General features: G+C 42.8%; 1 protein-coding gene across 1 annotated transcript; it reads left to right on the top strand.

The window, feature by feature from the left end:
- Positions 5,981-6,583, top strand: LOC109238603. Its single transcript, XM_019405095.1, has one exon. The coding sequence runs from the start codon at positions 5,981-5,983 to the stop codon at positions 6,581-6,583; it is 603 nt and encodes a 200-aa protein (XP_019260640.1).

The raw sequence follows: 19,400 nt of genomic DNA, 5'->3' as shown, positions 1-19,400 counted from the left end.
ATTATTAGAGAGTACTTTGGCAGGAAAAACAAGTGTGAGAGATCACCCAAAACATCATTATTTCTATTCTTCTTTATTTTCTTGCAATTTATGATTATGAATCTTTTAGTATTTGATTTACCCATTGTCATGAGTAGCTAAAAACCTTAATCTAAGGTTTTGGTGAAACCCGTTGGGAATAACTTGGTTGTTTTATCAATATAAGTAGATTTGGTTGTTAATCTCTAATTGTTCATCTATGTTTTGATTGTGGAATAGTTGAAAGGTCCCTCAATTATCCATTCCTATTTATTATGTATCTTCTTGAGAGAGAGTGCATATTTAGGTGATTGTATGAACATCATCACTCCCGGAGTATAGACGAGAGTCATAACCGAGGGTTTAGGGGTTGGATTAGAGATAACGAAACCCCGGGTGCAATCTAAGTGAACCGTATTGTGCAAGTAGCTAGCGTAGCTTGAGAAAGTGCGTCTAGTAGATTATTATAATTACTTGAGAAAGAATTATGATAGATGGAGAGTTCATGATTGTTAGAGATAGCTAAATCATAGTTATAGGACATAGACAACCAAGGAAAGTACCAACGGGGGAAACCATTGCCTTAGACTTTATTTCTACTGTTTACACATCAAGTTTAGTTAATTTTCAGCTGTTAATTACTTTCAATCTTTAGTTGTTAGAAAAATCAACCATTGTGAATCAAAAAGTTTGGGAAAACAGATTGTGTGGATTTAGTAAATCTGACAGTAGTGATTGATAGGTTAGTTCCCTGTGGTTCGACTCTGGGCAATAATACTCATATTATATTTGCAAAGCCCGCATAGTCTTTTGTGAGACTTAGTTGAGCGTGATCAAATTTTGGCGCCGTTGCCGGAGAATTAATGGTGTTATCAATTACAATTGAAAGAAATACAAAGATTCCAAGTGTAATCCGTTTTCTCTTTACCAATCTTTACATTGAAATTCTAACGGTTGAAATCTTGTGGAAAGCAGGTGTATGCCTAGAAATTCTTCGAGGACTGGAGAACTAATAGAAGGACTCTCAGACCCCGAGAAAATATTCAGGGCATTGAACCGTGCCAACAAAAGACTTCAACAAACTCAACCAACGAACCAACCCGAATTTGATATGGGTGACGTGAACAACGCCAACGGAAACAACAGGAATGAGCAAGTTGACCTGGAAGTCAGGGGAGTGGCACCTTTTGTGCCAGAGGCTGCACTTTATGACTGAGCACAGCCTACAGCTGACAATCTGGCCACTGCCATAGCTGTGCCTGCAATTCAAGTGGAGACATTCCAAATCACCAACAACATGCTGCATCTGCTGCAAAATAAGGGACTGTTCTTCGGGTCAAGCATTGAAGACCAGCAACAACACTTGAAAAATTTTCTGTCAATTTGCATGACCCAAAGGCAACCCAATGTAACCCCTGAAGCTATCAAACTGCTCTTGTTCCCATTCTCAGTAACCGGGGCAGCTCAGACTTGGTTAAATTCTCTCCCTATCAACTCTATTACCACTTGGGAGGAATTAGTCAAGCAGTTTCTAAACAAGTTCTATCCGCCTAACAAGACTGCACAGCAAATTGATGCCATATTACAGTTTAGGCAGCAGTCCACGGAGTCCTTGCAGGAAACTTGGGAGAGATTTAAAGGGATGCTTGTGAAGTGTCCTCATCATGGCATTCCAGACCAGATGCTGCCAGAGATTCTACATGGGTCTAGCTGACAACTTGAAAGCAAATGTGGATGCTTCAGCTGGAGTTGCTTTCTTAAGCAAAACATTCATCGAGTGCAAAATTCTTCTCGATAAGATGTCACAAAATGCGGGGTGGATGACTAGAAGTGCAACACTGGCACCAATAGTGCATTCAGTTCCACTTGATCCCAATAATTCACAGGAAGAAAACATGGCCACACTCCTAACCCAGATGAGCTTACTGACAAAGAAGATTGATGAGATGGGTACCAAACAGGTGCACATTGTTGATACAACGAATGGAGGATTATGTACACCATGTATTAATCAGTCATATGTTTGTTCATGGAGCGGAGAAGGCGAAAACTAAGGGGTCCGGGAAGATATGAACTATGTCAACAATTATGGGGCCAGAGACAAGGAGCACAACAGTGGAGACCACCACATAATCAGCAGTACAGGCCTATATGCAGTAGCCTGGGGGTATGCACCCTCAAAATCAATTAGTGCCCGTACCTTATCAGAAACCACAGGGTTATCCACAGCAGAATCAGCAACAATTGGTTTATCAACCACCCCCTCAGCAGCAAGATAACAACATGGTGGAGATCAGGGGTATGATTCAACAACTCATTGGGACAAATAATAAAGTGCAGGAAAAATTGGCAGTACATGATTCAGCCATCAAGAATATTGAAACACAGCTGGGTCAGCTGTCCATGGCATTGAACAACCGCACTCCAGGAACTTTACCTGCAGACACGAACATAAATCCCAAGGAGCAAAACCCGAATCAGCTGATGGCAGTCAGTCTAAGGAATGGTAGAGATTTAGATCGAGAGCAGGAAATTGCACAGGCCAGCAAGAACACTACACCAGCTACTCCAGTGCCATTAGAGGAAGAACAGCCAGCGGAACTCACTGAAGTAGTGGTTGAGCAGAGTCAGGAGGGTAAAGGCAAAGAAAAGGAGACCGAGCAAGTTGCAGAACAGGTGGCACCTCTTGTGCCAGACACTCCTAACAAAGAGAAGCCAGCCAGTAGTGCCCAAAGGGTGATCCCTGCACCCTTCCCTCAGAGACTGGTCAAGCAAAAGAAGGCAGACCAATACAAAAAGTTTATGGAGATGCTGCGTCAAATCCAGTTGAATATTCCATTGATGGATGCCTTGAGGGAGATGCCCGGTTATGCTAAGATGATGAAAGATTTAATGTCAAAGAAGTTTGATTTTCAAGATCTATCCACCGTAACTCTAACACAAACCTACAGCGCAGTGGTGGCAAAACCGATAGCCCAAAAGATGTTCGATCCAGGTAGCTTCACTATTTCGTGCACCATTGGGAGTTATGCCTTTGCAAAGGCATTATGTGATTTGGGAGCCAGCATAAATTTGATGCCGCTGGCTATATACACCAAATTGGGCATCGGCAGGGCCAGGCCGACTTCGATGCTACTCCAACTGGCTGATCGCACTGTGAAAAGACCTACAGGTATTCTTGACGATGTGCTGGTGCAAGTGGGGAAGTTCGTGTTCCCTGCAGACTTTGTGATTCTGGACTGTCAGGTGGATGAGGAGATACCCCTTATTTTGGGGAGACCATTTTTAGCCACCGGGAGAGCACTGATAGATTGTGAAACTGGGGAGCTTAAAATGAGATTGAATGATGAAGAAGTCATATTCAACGTTCAACAATCAATAAGGAGACCCAGCGAATATGCAAATTGCTCTCTAGTGGAAGCAGTTGATGTAATTCTGCAAGAGGATGATAGGGCCCTGACTGTGGGGGACCCATTGGAGGCATGCTTGACAAACTTAGATGAAATGGATGGCGAGGGGTTAACTGAATGGGTAATGGCATTGGAAGGCCGAGGATTTTGGTCAAGGGAACCTCAGTTCGAGTCCCTGGAGCTGGAGAAAAGGGTCACTCCTCCAGCCAAGCCAACATAGAGGAACCACCCAAGTTGGAGCTGAAACCACTCCCAGATCATCTCAGGTATGCATTTCTAGGCACTGATTCGACTTTACCTGTTATTATATCATCCTGTCTGCTAGATGTGCAGGTAGAGCAACTTTTGGAGGTACTAAAGGATAACAAGACGGCCATTGGTTGGACCATGGCAGATATAAAGGGTATCAACCCAGCTTTCTGCATGCATAAGATTCTCCTGGAAGAAGGGCACAGACCTTCCAGGGAACACCAGCGAAGGCTGAACCCTAACATGAAAGAAGTTGTAAAGAAAGAGGTGATCAAATGGTTAGATGCGGGAATTATTTTCCCCATCTCTGATAGTAATTGGGTCAGCCCTGTCCAGGGTGTCCCGAAAAAGGGGGTATGACTGTTGTGAAAAACGACAACAATGAGTTGATCTCAACTCGTACAGTCACAGGGTGGCGAATCTACATGGATTACCGAAAATTAAACACCGCCACCCGCAAGGACCACTTTCCCTTACCCTTCACTGATCAAATATTGGACAGGCTGGCTGGTAGATCCTACTTTTGTTTCGTAGATGGATATTCGGGGCACAATCAGATTTCAATAGCCCCCGATGATAGAGTGAAAACATCCTTCACCTGTCCGTATGGCATCTTTGCCTTTCGGAGAATGCCTTTTGGGCTTTGTAATGCACCTGTGACTTTCCAACGGTGCATATTAGCCATCTTTACAGATATGGTGGAGGACATTATGAAGGTCTTTATGGATGATTTCTCTGTAGTGGGAGATTCATTCGAAGACTGTCTTCACAACTTAAGCAGAGTGCTCAAAAGATGTGTGGAGACAAACCTGGTACTAAACTGGGAGAAGTGCCATTTCATGGTACAAGAGGGGATAGTCTTAGGACATCGAGTGTCCAGAAAAGGTATTAAGGTCGACCATGCTAAGGTTGACGTGATTGCGAAGTTACCACCGCCCACTTCAGTAAAGGCGGTGAGAAGTTTCCTTGGTCACGCCGGGTTCTAACGGCGTTTCATAAAAGACTTTTCCAAAATTGCTAACCCATTATGCAAACTCCTTGAAAAGGATCAGCCCTTTGTGTTTGCTAATGATTGCAGGTTGGCATTTGAGGAACTGAAGAAGAAGTTGACCACTGCACCCATCATTGTTGCGCCCGACTGGGAGCAACCATTTGAGCTCATGTGCGATGCCAGTGACTATGCTATAGGAACAGTCTTGGGGCAGAGAAAAGACAAGCTGATGCACCCGATTTACTATGCAAGCAGAACGCTAAGCGGTGCACAGCTCAATTACACAGTGACGGAGAAGGAGATGTTGGCAGTCGTGTTTGCTTTTGACAAGTTCCGATCATATCTGTTTGGTTCCAAGGAAATTGTATATACTGACCATGCATCTCTCAGGTACCTCATTGAGAAAAAGGAGTCTAAGCCGCGCCTGATTCGTTGGGTGCTGTTGTTGCAAGAATTCGACCTCAAAATCTGTGACCGTAAGGGCACAGAAAATCAAGTCGCTGATCATCTTTCACGACTTGAAGGAGCTGAAAAATAAGTCGAGGTCGAAGAAATTCTGGAAACCTTTCCAGACGAGCAGCTGCTCGCAGCCAGTCTTGAGGATGCGCCATGGTATGCAGATTTTGCAAACTACCTGACTTGTGGTATTGTTCCTGATGACCTTTCTTCTATCCAAAAGAAAAAGTTTTTCCGTGATAGTCGCATGTATTATTGGGATGAACCTCATCTGTTTAGAATTTGCGTTGATAACATTATCCGGAGGTGTGTCCCCAAGATAGAACAATCTTCAATTTTGCAGGCTTGTCACGCTTCAGCATATGGAGTACATTTTGGAGGGGTCAGAACAACGGCGAAGGTGCTGGAGGCCGAATTTTTCTGGCCAACTATATTTAGAGATGCACACCTCTGGGTAACGGGCTGCAATGAATGCCAAAGGACGGGAAACGATTCCCGTCGCCATGAGATGCCAATAAAACCAATTCAAGAAGTAGAGGTGTTTGACGTGTGGGGGATAGACTTCATGGGTCCCTTTGTCAGCTCATTCGGTAATAAGTACATACTTGTGGCGGTGGATTATGTGTCTAAATGGGTGGAAGCTGCAGCCTTGCCGACCAATGATGCACGAGTGGTGGTCGGATTCCTGAAGAAGCACATATTCACCCGGTTTGGGATACCAAGGGCGATCATCAGTGATGGAGGCACTCACTTCTGCAATAGAGCCTTCGAGAAATTGCTGGCTAAATATGATGTGCACCACAAAGTGGCTACGCCCTACCATCCGCAGACTAGTGGGAAAGTTAAAGTGTCCAACATGGATATTAAGAGTGTATTAACGAAAACTGTGAACGCAACCCAAACGGATTGGGCAAAGAAGCTGGACGACGCACTCTGGGCCAACAGAACTGCATTCAAAACGCCAATAGGTATGTCACCATACAAGTTGGTGTTTGGAAAGGCCTGTCATCTACCTGTGCAGTTAGAAGACCGTGCTTGGTGGGCATTAAAACAATTAAACATGGATCCCGAAGCAGCCGGACAAAATCGACTAACGGAGTTGCACGAGCTAGAGGAATTTCGGTATCAAGCCTCTGAGAGCACGAGGCTTTACAAGGAACGGATGAAGAAAATTCATGATAAGCACATCATGGACAGAGACTTCAAACCCGGTGATATGGTGTTATTGTACAACTCAAGGTTGAGATTGTTTCCGGGTAAGTTGAAATCCCGATGGTCAGGGCCATTCCGAGTGGTGCAAATGTTTGCTAGTGGAGCTGTGGAGATTGAATCAAAAGACGGGACGAACAAATTCTCCGTCAATGGACAAAGGTTGAAACACTACCTTGGATCAGCTGACGAAAAAGGGGATACAGTGGTGTCACATTTCAAAGAACCCCAATACGAAAACGAGGAGTAGGAACTCCACTATTTGCATCGTGCCGCGACGTTAAATCAGGCGCTGTGTGGGAGGCAACCCACGAATTATTGTAAGTGTAATGTATAACTGTATATATATAAAAAAAAAAGTACCATAAAAACGCCTTGACCGCGGTCTCGGCGTAACCGCGGCCGGACCGCGGTCAAACAAGCCCTCTGAAGTTTTCCCACCGCGGTCCAAGCGTGGCCGCGGTAGGATCGCGGTCAAACCACCTCTCTGAACCTGGTCTACCGCGGTCCCAGCGTGACCGCGGTAGCCCAGAGACGGGCCCAGTCAGGTAAGTTTTCTGAATTTTTCAATTTTTTTATCTTTCTTTTATTTGCCCCCCCCCTCCTTCATTAACCTTTCCCCACCCCTCATTACCCACTCCAACCACACGACCCTCACCCCCCTTTCTCTCTATTCTCTCATCTTTTCCCCTTTCATCTTCTTCCTCCCAAAGCCCTAACCCCCATTCTTCACCAAATTTCTTCTTCTTCCACTCTCTCATCTCATCTACAAGGTAAGCTTTCTTCTCTTCTCTTCTCTTTTCTTCAAATAGTTAGTGTAAATTAGTTTTCCTAACCCTAGAATTTGTTGTAATGTATCAATTGTATCTTTTTCTTTGTTTTCTTTTTTTATTTGATTCTTTTAGCCATGGTTGGTGCTTGATGTTGGGTTTCATGGTGCTTAACTTGTGGGGAGGTATTTGTAGTGTTTTGGAGACCTAACAATAATTTTTAGGGCAAAGTTTGGTGGATGGGCCTATATGGCCGAAAATTTAGGATGTGTTGTAAATTTTGGAGCACTTTGTGCTCATTGTAATTGATTGTGGTGGTGGTGGTTGACATAGTTCACTGATGAAAGGTTGCGTGTGGTATTATGGGAAAATTTGACATGTTGATGGGTGTTTTGGCATTGTTGGCCAATGATAACTGTTTAGTGCCAGCGGGTGGCGAAGTCTGAGTAACCATTCGCATGGCCCAGTTTAGGATGTTTTTGGTAGTTGCCCTGTCTTGTTGCAGATATTATGGCACAAAAGAGTCACAAAGGTACTTCCCAGGGGACTACATATGATGAAACTAGGTTCCAGTCTCCGGGGGCTGAGGATGCATTCATGCGAAAGCCACAAAGACCTTCGTCCCGGAGATTGCTGTGGATAGGGTTGCCCTCCGCATGGAAAGCCCAGTCATGTATGAAGAGATACGGCGGAGGGAGATGGAATTTTTGTTTGAGGAGCCCGAAACAGCGAATCCAATGCTAGTCCGGGAATTCTATGCAAATTGCACGGAGCATTTTAGCCGAGAGGTATTTGTGCGTGGCAAGGTGGTGGATGCTTCCATTCTTAAGATTCGGCAGGTTTTGCAGTTGCCCCAATTCAGAGGTAATGTTGATCATTACCACGACGCTCATGGGGTTAATTGGGATACCTTGATTGAAGCAATTTGCCAGAATGGCCAACCAACTTGGATACAGGAAAACATCACCCTCCACTCCAAGTCCTTCACTCACGAGGCCAAGTACTGGTTCAATATCATTTGCAGCCGCTTCCTGCCCATAAGCAACTCTATCGATGTCAACCACCGAAGGGCTCTACTGGTATGGTGCTTTGTCACAAAGCGTGACTTTGATGCAGCGCGACTCATTGGTGATGAAATGATCCTTCGATCCTCGCTGCAGTCTAAGGGGTTTTATTTTCCCTCATTGGTGACTAGATTGTGTCTGCTCAAGGGTGTTCCCACTCTGCCTACTGATGGCACATTGCCCTCAAGGATACCCTTTAGAACTTCTAGGATCAACGTGGGCAGAGATGCGCCCGCGACCATAGATATTGATGATGAGGAGGAAGCCCAAGCACCAATGGCACCCTCCAGGAGGTCATATGACGGAGCTGGATCTTCCTGGCGTTCCCACACTGGAGCCGGACTCTCTAGATCACAATCCACCCGGCCTATGCTACATTCAGTGGAGGAGGAGCTCGTGGAACTTCGTACCTCGGTGGATGGCCTGCATGTGAGGATGGATGCTATGTCTCAGCGCCATGCCAGGTCTGAGAACCGCATGATGGCGTGGTTCCGTGCATTGGGACGAGCTTGTTATGTGGACCCCAGCACGGTCTCCGACTCCGAGTGATACTCAGGGAAGTCTTCTTACCCTACTGCTCTTTATTTTTGTATGACATGGGGACATGCCATGATTATAAGTGTGGGGTGGGAGACTTGTTGTTGTGATGTGTCGTATTGTACATATTAAACATGTTGTAATTTTATAACTGACTTGGCCCAACGACGGACACTTGTCGACGGGTCTCTTGAGGGTCAAAGTCGGTTGTTAAGGGGTAAAGGACTCTTCCTGAGGACGGACCACTTGGAAGTACTCTTGAGGGAAGTAGTCCATGTAGATATTTATTTTATTTTATTTTCTTTTCTCTTTTTAGGTAATGTAGTAATTCCCCCTTGGTTTTTCTTTTGACCGCGGTTCTTTTCCAAGGGCTTTTTCTTGAACCGGGTTAGGTAGACTTTTTTTAGGACTCTGAAGACTCTCTTAGATTAGTAGGGGTGAGGGCAGGAATCCACCCTTTTGATGTATACACCTGCTAACAACTAAACGAACTTGAGAGTGCGACATCTAGGCTCGTTTGTAGACTCGTAAATTATGTCTTAATTGTGCACACCTTGTCTTGCTTGAACACTCATGTGAGTGTGTTGACAAACTAATTCGGAATGAGTTTCATGCCAAGTGTGTGTGAGGAAATACCTGTATTATGTGCTTGCATGTGGTACCTAGAACTTGCCTAGTGTGTTTGCAAAGCGAAATAGAAGTTGTTTGGTCTTAGAGATGATTGAGGCATTTCTTTCTGCAGTCGGGCTAATTATGAATCCACCTGTACATATTACCATACTTAACCCCTTTGAGCTTAAAGCTTGTTTCTTTGATAACCTTGTAATAACCTACATCCATGTGTTGAATAGCTTGACTGTTTGACCCTCTGCCTCCTAGAAGCACTTGAATTGTTAAAGATCATGTAAAAGTCAATGTGTGGGGTGGGAGAGGGAGTAGAAAAAGGGAATCAGGAAAATACTGGAATGGTGCAATGGTAGTTAAAAAAAATATGTATATATTGAAATATAGAAGAAGGACCTTGCAAATAGGTGGTCCTAAAGTAGTGAATGGCAAGAAAAGCCAGTTGCACCTAGAAAAGCGGGGGTAGCTTATGAAACAAGTGTGAAAGGATGACTGGGCTGAACATGGAAATTGGAATAAAGGAAGAATGTATTAAAAGTGCTTAGGGAGGTTAGTCACTATATCCAAATATATCCTACCCGTCCCTTAGCCTACATTACAACCAAATAAAGACCTCTTGATCGTAGACTAAAACAACTCGATTAGTAGAGTATTACACTAAGGGCAAGCTTATGGTGTATCTGTGTGGCATATGAATGTTCTTTGCTGAGAGTGAGTGAATTCTTTCTATCTAAAGTTCGTTGTGCTTGATTCTATATGTGTGGAACTTCTCTCAATTTATTGATGTGAGGGCATGTGACTCAGGAAGAAACAACAAGTTTTCACCTCTGTAGAGTAACTAGAGTGAGCATGTGTGTGGCATGGCATTAGAGTCTGCATCTGAGGTGTGACAGTTGCACTGCTTAGGTTGTTCTTTCATAATGGCGGGTGTGACATAAATTGGGTAAGTCGTTGAGCGATTAGGCATAGAAGTGTGGTTTAAATTGCTCGAGGACGAGCAAAGCTTTAAGTGTGGGGTGTTGATAATAGGTGAATTGAACTATGATTAAGCCCCAAAAGAACCACTTTCTTGTAGAGTTTTTATTGTAAAAGTGATAGCAAAATGCTCTTATTAGTGCTTTTCATGTTTTTCAGGTTACATACATTAGAAGAAGGCTATGGAGTGGTTTTGTATCATTTATGGAAGAAAAAGAAGCCAATCGCATCAAAGTCGCCGAGTGAACCATTTGAAATACACAAACGAGGCCTGGAGGTGAACTGCCGCGGTCCCAGCGTGGGCGTGGTAGGACCGCGGTGAGCTGTCAGAGGAGATTCAGAGAGGCCATTTGGCCGCGGTCCCAGCGTGGGCGCTGTAGGACCGCGGCAGGCGACGGGAACTTAAGGGACTGAAGTGCAAATTCCGGAATTCTTATCCCAAAACCCTATTTAAATACTAGAACTCGCCCAAAGGAGGCATGTAACATTATTAGAGAGTACTTTGGCAAGAAAAACAAGTGTGAGAGATCACCCAAAACATCATTATTTCTATTCTTCTTTATTTTCTTGCAACTTATGATTATGAATCTTTTAGTATTTGATTTACCCATTGTCATGAGTAGCTAAAAACCTTAATCTAACGTTTTGGTGGAACCCGTTGGGAATAACTTGGTTGTTTTATCAATATAATTAGATTTTATTGTTAATATCTAATTGTTCATCTACGTTTTGATTGTGGAATAGTTGAAAGGGCCCTCGATTATCCGTTCCTATTTATTATATATCTTCTTGAGAGAGAGTGCATATTTAGGCGATTGTATGAACAACATCACTCCCGGAGTATAGACGAGAGTCATAACCGAGGGTTTAGGGGTTGGATTAGAGATAACGAAACCCCGGGTGAAATCTAAGTGAACCGTATTGTGCAAGTAGCTAGCGTAGCTTGAGAAAGTGCGTCTAGTAGATTATAAAAATTACTTGAGAAAGAATTATGATAGATGGAGAGTTCATGATTGTTAGAGGTAGCTAAATCATAGTTATAGGACATAGACAACCAAGGAAAGTACCAACGGGGGAAACCATTGCCTTAGACTTTATTTCTACTGTCTACACATCAAGTTTAGTTAATTTTCAGCTGTTAATTACTTTCAATCTTTAGTTGTTAGAAAAATCAACCATTGTGAATCAAAAAGTTTGGGAAAACAGATTGTGTGGATTTAGTAAATCTGACAGTAGTGATTGATAGGTTAGTTCCCTGTGGTTCGACTCTGGGCAATAATACTCAGATTATATTTGCAACGCCCGCATAGTCTTTTGTGAGACTTAGTTGAGCGTGACCAATTAGCAAGTAAAAAATGTTAATATTGTGTACCGGTAAAATCGGGGATAAAAGTTATCCCCGATTTTCCGGTAAAGAAATGAGAGGGAAGCACGATTTGGCACCACCTCGAGTAAAGTCGAGGGGTTCCACATCTCAGAGCCCGGGGAGGGAGAATGATGCACCCGGGACCGGACACGACTGAGCATCAGGTCGGAGCATAGTGAAGGGCAGAGACTAAGGGGAAAAACGGATAGGCACGATAAGCGGGGAGCCATAGTATCCGCCCTCAATCGGATGTTACGGCGCAAATCCTGCCCGATATCAACTACAAATCAACATTTACTGGCAGTGAATGATTTTTCCCTTATTTAGACTTGTACTAGGATTGAAACTCCCCTACTATATGAAGGGATAAATTAATAAAAGTTTGTTTTTATTCTTTAGCTACTGTTCATAGTGTTCTTCAGCTGCTTATTTATTTGGTTGCAACCGAGCCCGTCTTGAGGGCTCGATCGAGGTCAATTTTCAGCGTTCATCTAAAAGCCATGCTTAATTGTTCATCACGTTTGATTTGATCGTTTTGCTTCTCTTTACTTTAGTATTTTATGTTCATAGATCGTTCGTGTTAAATTGAATCACGTATCCTTTAACCGCGTACAAACTTAATTGTTACTCAATTTAAGGGTAAACAGTTTGACGCCACCGTGGGGCTAAGGATAATAGTGGTGATTTAATACGAATCTCCATAACACACCCTACTTTACACTTGGTCTTTGAAGTTTGATTTCAGGTTAATCTAAAAATGTCAAATTCTCAGTTTGCTCACCTGAACGTTGACGCCGAGTTAGGCCACCGCGGTGAAAACAATAACATGGTACCCAGAAATGACGTACCCCCTGTTGATCCCAATGGTGTCCCAATCGCTGACCCGGTCGGCGCTGACTCACAAGTTGCCATCAACATCAACCTACCAACTAAGCCCGAAAATAGCATTCGCGGGGCACCCCGACCATCGACTCGAAACACATCCTAAGGGGAATGTGATAGAGTTAGCTTGCGATTGATTTTCGAAATGTTTCAAGCTCAGCAAGCGACAATAGCGCAACTGCAGACCCAAAATCACACCCATAACAGGGCCGAGCCCGAGCGGGTTAGAGAAAACGCTTGAAGGGATGAATGAATTGCTGTGGAACCGGACGAGTTCAAGCCTGGGGAAACTTCCGCGGTATGAAAATGCTTGAAGCACTAACGAAGCGGGTGGAGTCTGGTGAGAAAAAGATAGAGACAAATGACAAGAAGGTGGAAACTTACAATTCGAAGGTCGGTCAGATCCCAGGAGCGCCTCCATAAAGGGCCGGATTTCAAAAAGTTCATTTAGAAGCCTTTTTCCACGAGTGCGGCCCTATAAGCCAATTTCGAAGAGATTCTGAAAGCCCGACATTCCCAAATATAATAGAACCACAGATCCAAATGAGCATATGAAGTCTTATACATGCGTAATAAAAGGCAACGACCTTGAAGTCGACGAGATCGAGTCTGTTTTATTGAAATTTAGGGAAACCTTGTCCAAAGGAACGATGATATGGTACCATAACTTGCCTCCAAATTTCATTGATTCATTTGCTATGCTTGCAGATTTCTTTGTTAAGGACCATGCTGGTGCTATCAAGGTCGAGACGAGGAAATCAGACCAGTTCAAAGTCAAGCAGAGAGACAACGAGATGCTTAGGGAATTCGTGTCAAGGTTCCAGATGGAGCGAATGGATCTACCCCTGGCCGCAAATGATTGGGTCGTTCAGGCGTGTCCAACCCCCAAAGTTTTGTCTCTTCTCAGCAATTGAAGCAAAAATTGGTAGAGTACCTGGCGGTTACTTGGGCCGATGTCCATAACAGGTATCGGTCGAAGATTAGAGTCGAGAATGACCAGCTGGGCCCCCCCTCAAAGGTCTGTTTAGCCCAACAGAGCAAACAATAGGTCTAAAAGAATTATGCACCAGGAGCCAAGGCCGATCCGACATCGGTATCAATCAGACAACTCGGACAAAAGGGGCAACGGGCTCGGTTGCCACCCAACCAGGAATGACAAGAAAAGCGATCACGGACCAAGCAACCGGGGACTGATGAATAAAAACAGTTTCGACAGATCACTTGGAGACAGGGAAGCCCCGAGACTATCCGAATATATAACATCAACGTGGACGCAACAAGTGTAGTGTTAGCCATTGGCCACATTAAGGAGACCAAATGGCCTAGGCCACTTCAGCCCGATCCCGTATAGAGGGATCACAGCTTGGTGTGCAAATACCATGGTATTCATAGTCACCGGACCGAAGATTGTCGACAGGTAAGGGAGGAAGTGGATCGACTATTCAACAACGAGCACCTTCAGGAATTCCTAAGTGAACGGGCAATAATCATTCCAAAAAATAGGGACGCCAACAAACAGATTGAGAAAGAGGAGCCTCAACACGTGATCAACATGATCATCGAGGGAGTGGATGCCCCATAAGGCCAATGATAAAACTCACCAAAGTTTCTATCATAGGGGAAGAACGCACTCGAGATTACGTCCCAGAGGGGTCCATCTCGTTCAGCGATGAGGATGCCGAGGGCTTCATCCAGCCTCACAATGATGCACTGGTAATTTTCGTACTTATCAATAAATCTTAAGTTAAACATGTGTTAATTAATCCAAGTAGCTCGGCTAACATCATCCGATGGAGGGTCATAGAGCAATTGGGATTATTTGGCCAAATCATACCTAGTATGAGTATTGAACGGATTCAACATGGCGTACGAGACGATGAAGGGTGAAATAAACCTACTAGTAAACACTATTAGGACCACCTAAGGGACAAAATTCTACATGATCGAGGGGGATATGAGGTACAAAGCCTTGTTCGGAAGGCCATGGGTTCACAGCATGAGGGCGGTGCCTTCAACCCTACATCAGGCATTGTAATTTCCCACTCCGGGACAAATCAAAATGGTCTATGGAGAACAACTAGCCGCAAAAGAGATATTCCCGACCGCAAGACGATCTCGATATCAAAAAATAGGGGACTGGTCGAAGAGAAGGAAACCAAATAGCAATCAACGATCCCGACCTCAATCGGGCCAAAAGAATAGGAGGAGCAGATAAAAAAGGAGGAGGTGATTACGATGTCTCGAGATCCTTTGTAGCACCCGATGACACCGGTGCCACTAAATCGATAATCGAGGAATTGGAGCAGGTCATAGTGATCGAGTACCTACCGGATCGAAAAGTATACCTAGGCACGTGATGAGCTTAAAATTACTCAGCATTTATGCATGCTTTGTATCCTTGATTTGGTTGTTTTGATCCGATTATGGTCTAATATGTTGCCTTTCAGTGCAGGTGGTGCAGAGGGGATCAATGAACATATAGTGCATTAAGTGGGAGGAAAACAAGCTGTGCAAGAAGAAATTCTCATGAGCGGCCGCGCACGAGCAACCACAAACACGCACTTGCGCACGCAAGTGTCACAGAAACACTACCAGATGTGCGCGATCATGTGCATAGTCATACTCCCAGGTGCATGACCGCGCACGTCCGTCTCCGGGAATTCTAGTCAAGCTTATTTTTGTTAATTTGGAGGCACCCTTTTGACCTATATGAAGCCTAGCTCGTCCCAAGACAGGGTATCTCGGATTTGGAGCAACTTTTGGAGAAAAGAAGGCAAGGAAACAACATAGGCTTTGAATACTTCATCCGATTAATTCAATACGAAAGTTTGATTGAATTCGTGGGTTATAATGTTTTCTTGTCCTCTTAATACTCTTTTGATGAACAATTTCTCCACTCTGGAGTAGTCTTTCTTAAGGTTATTGACATATGTTGTGAATTGATTATTATTCGAGGGTTTTCTTTATGTTAGCTGCTTGAATTTGTTGAACGAGTTTTGAATTAAATTACAAAGTTATTTGGGTTTCACTTTAATCGGAAGAGAGGTGTTTTGCAATTATCATTGTATTATCTTATTTGTGTAAATTTCATGACTCTCGTAGGTAATCGAAAGAGCTTACAGAGTTATCAATTGATCCAATTTAGAGGAATAGTAGAGAGACTTTCTTCGTAAAAACATTCATTCAGCATATTCTTGCATACGTTCATAGCACTTATCATTAGGTTTTTTAACGGAACTCTCCTTCATTTGAAAGAAGAATTTGAATCCTTAATATAGCTTAATTATCTGTTGAAATCAAAAGAGTCAATAGAATTTAAGAGTGAACTAGCCTAGAGTTATCCCGAATAATAGTTGATCACATATTTTTTTAAGCCCTTATTGCTCATATTGATATTCAATCGTTGCTACTTAGTAACTCAATTTCCATTATTCATTCACAATTGAGATCTTAGTTTTTACTCTTACTTAATTTATAACTCAAAATCAAAGGTTTCTTTTCCTGAATACTGTTAAGCTGAAGATTACTTTGAGCATTATTTGACCCAATCCCTATGGAGACGATTTAATACTATACTATCTTTGACTAGCGAGCCTATATTTTATACACCGATTTTGCGTTCATCAAATTTTGGCGCTGTTGCCGGGGTTGACGATTAATAGTGTTTAAAACAATTTTTAGTGCTAATTTAGGAATAATTTTATTTTATTTTGTTTTTACGCTCTTCTTATCGGTGTGAAGGCAACATGTTAAGTTCAGTGGTGTATGACTTAATCCTCCTCCAAGGAATTGGTGCCATACAATCCAAAATTAGACAAGCACCTGCGACAGTTGAGAAGGGATAAAGAATCGAGTGGATCCTTTTTGGGTCAGATTTCGACTAAAAATACAATGCTGAACAACGAAAAGGAAGTGAACATAGTTGTAAAAGAGGCAACTCAACAATAGGCAACACGATTAGCAGCTGAAACAGACCTTAGAGTTGCTGAGGAAACGGTTAAAGGGGTCGAAGATTCAATATTAACGGACCCCTGGTTGAAGATGAGTTTGAAAATGCAGCTCCCAGGCTTTGGAGGTCTTTAGGAGATTATGCCAGACCGGTCTACAATCAGCGACAATTCAGTGTGAGGCCCCCACCCATTGATGCTAACAATTTTGAACTCAAGCAAGGAGTCATCCAGACCATTCAGAACAACTGCATCTTTAGAGGCAAACCCAATGAAGATCCCAACAACTATCTGATGGACTTCGATGAAATAGTGAACACATTCCGCTATAATGGAGCATCACATGATGCCATCTACCTTAGAGAATTCCCTTTCTTACTTAAGGATGATGCAAAGCAGTGGTTAAGGAGTTTGCCCACAGGGTCAATCCGTACGTGGGAGGAGATGACTACCTAGTTTTTAGAAAAATTATTTCTCTGCTGCTAAGACTGGAAGGATGAGGAAGGAGATTCACAATTTCATCCAAGGAGAAGGGGAGACAATGTTCGAGGCATGGGAAAGGTTTAAGGAGTTGTTGTGGAGGTGCCCTCATAACGGAATAGAGCAATGGATGCAACTCCAGGATTTCTAGGATGGTTTAACTCCTTCATCAAGGATATTGCTGAATAGTGCGGTTGCAGGCCCTCTGATGAAGAAAACTCCAGAAGAGATTGTCACACTCCTGAATGAACTATCTGAAGACGAAGAACAATGGTCTACTTACCAAGGTGATTGATGGTAGGCTAGAATCACGTATTTTAATCATAGTTTGCACTCTAATCACTGCATTTTACTTGTGGTTAAGCCTAAATAATGGTGATTTGTGCTTATTACGTGTTTATGACTTGTGGGTAATGATTACGAGTTATTGAGATAATTTAGAGCTGCTTTGAACAAGTTTGAGCTTTAAAGTCTGAGTAAAAGCCCAAAAAATTAAGTCGGGATCATGTTCGGGGGACAAGGAGCAAGTCTGGATGTCAAAAAATGAGATAACAAAATTACTCTGAGAAAATTGCACTACCGCGCCACACCATGCGTAGTGGGGCGCGAGGCGGTAGTGCAAAATTCCTGCAGAGTGAAAAAAATAGGCTTCTGAACTTTCCCACTAATGCGGCGCATGGTGTGCCGCCCGGTGTGCCGCAGTAATGTATTTGCTCGTCCAACTATTCCAACTTCAGCTTGGAAATGATAGTTTCGTCCGAACCCGTTTCTACGTGGTATAAACACATCAAAAACATGAATTTTAGAGGACTTTTGACCTTGGAAGCTTTGGGAGAGCATTTGATCCTACAAGACTCAGGCTGTCATCATCTTTCCATCAGTTCAATACGAAAATTTGGATTGTAATGTTAGATTGATGCTTTCTTATTCTTTAATTATATTTGTGATGACTTCCTACATGATTATGGAGTAATTTCCCTTTGGGTTTGACGGATATAGTTTTTTGATAAATATTTGTGGATTTTAATTCTAGTTCTTGAATTCGTTTATGGAGTTTTGAATTATTGCAAGTTTATTCATCGGATTACTTAATCGAAAGAGGAATATTTTGGTGATTATCTCTGTATTATTTTGTTTGATTTAACTCATTGATTCTCTTAAGTAATCGAAAGAGCTTGTTGAGTTGTTGATTAAATCAAGGTAGGAGAATATTCGAGAGATGTTTTCCTAATGACTAATCCATTAACGCATGCTTGCATACTTTCACAGTGCGTATATTAGTTCACCTCGTAGAGTTAAGATTTAATCGAGAGATGAGTCTTGACAACACGTTTGAACTAATCATCGAGTGCATTCGTGAGAATCATTAGAACATTAGAGTGAATTAAACTAGAGTTAAATCCGAAATAGCTATCTTGCACCTATCCTGTCAAACTCTTATTCTTCACATTGATAAGAAACCAACTTTGCGAATATCTAGTTCCTTGCTGTCAATTGTCAATTACTTTATTTTAGTAGTTAAATGTAGTTCATAATCATTTAACTCAAGTGTTAATCCTCCTGAATATCAATTAAATCAGAAATTACTCAACATTGTTTATATTTAATCCCCCTGGAAACAATGTTTTACTATATTATCTTTGATTACGAGCATCAATTTTCTGTTGTATTTTGTGCTCGTCAAATCGGCGCCGTTGCTGGGGAGTTGCAATCAATAGTGTTCAAAATAACTTTTGGTGCTAATTCAGGAATTTATTTTTATTTTGTTCTTCACAGGTTTCTCTTCTGTGTACAGGAAACAAGTTAAGTTCGTGGTGTATGACTCGATCTTATTCAAAAGAAGTAGTACCCTACGAACCAGAGTTGGAAAAGCACTTGCGACAACTGGGGAAAGAGAAAGAGCTCACCAGGAAGTTCTTGGGGAAACCTTCAACCCAAGAAAACATGGCTAATAATGGTGTTGATGAAGTAAATTTAGCTGCAAGAGAGGCAGCACAACATAGAAAAGAAGATGCAAGGATAGCAGCTGAGGCAACCCATAGAGTTGCTGAGGAGATCGTCGAAAATGATAGGGGTCAAAGATTCAATCTAAATCGGCCCTTGATTGAAGATAAATTTGAGAATGCGGTGCCTAGGCCTGGTAGAGCATGCCAGACCAGTCTACAATCAGGGACTGTCTAATGTCAGACCCCCACCAGTAGCAGCAAATAATTTTGAGTTGAAGCAAGTCTTGCTTCAAACTATCCAGAACAACTGTGTCTTTAGAGAGAAGGTGAAGGAAGATCCTAGTGCTTACTTGATGGATTTTGAGGATATCATGAACACCTTTTAGTACAACAGAGTGTCGAAAGATGCAGTCCATCTAAGGGCATTCCCCTTTTCACTGAAGGATGACACGAAGCATTAGCTTCGCAGCTTACCA

The sequence above is a fragment of the Nicotiana attenuata genome, chromosome 1, assembly GCF_001879085.1.
Source record: "Nicotiana attenuata strain UT chromosome 1, NIATTr2, whole genome shotgun sequence".
NCBI classification, from domain to species: domain Eukaryota; kingdom Viridiplantae; phylum Streptophyta; class Magnoliopsida; order Solanales; family Solanaceae; genus Nicotiana; species Nicotiana attenuata.
The sequence above is the reverse complement of the archived record's forward strand: the minus strand, read 5'-3'. Positions and strand labels throughout refer to the sequence as shown.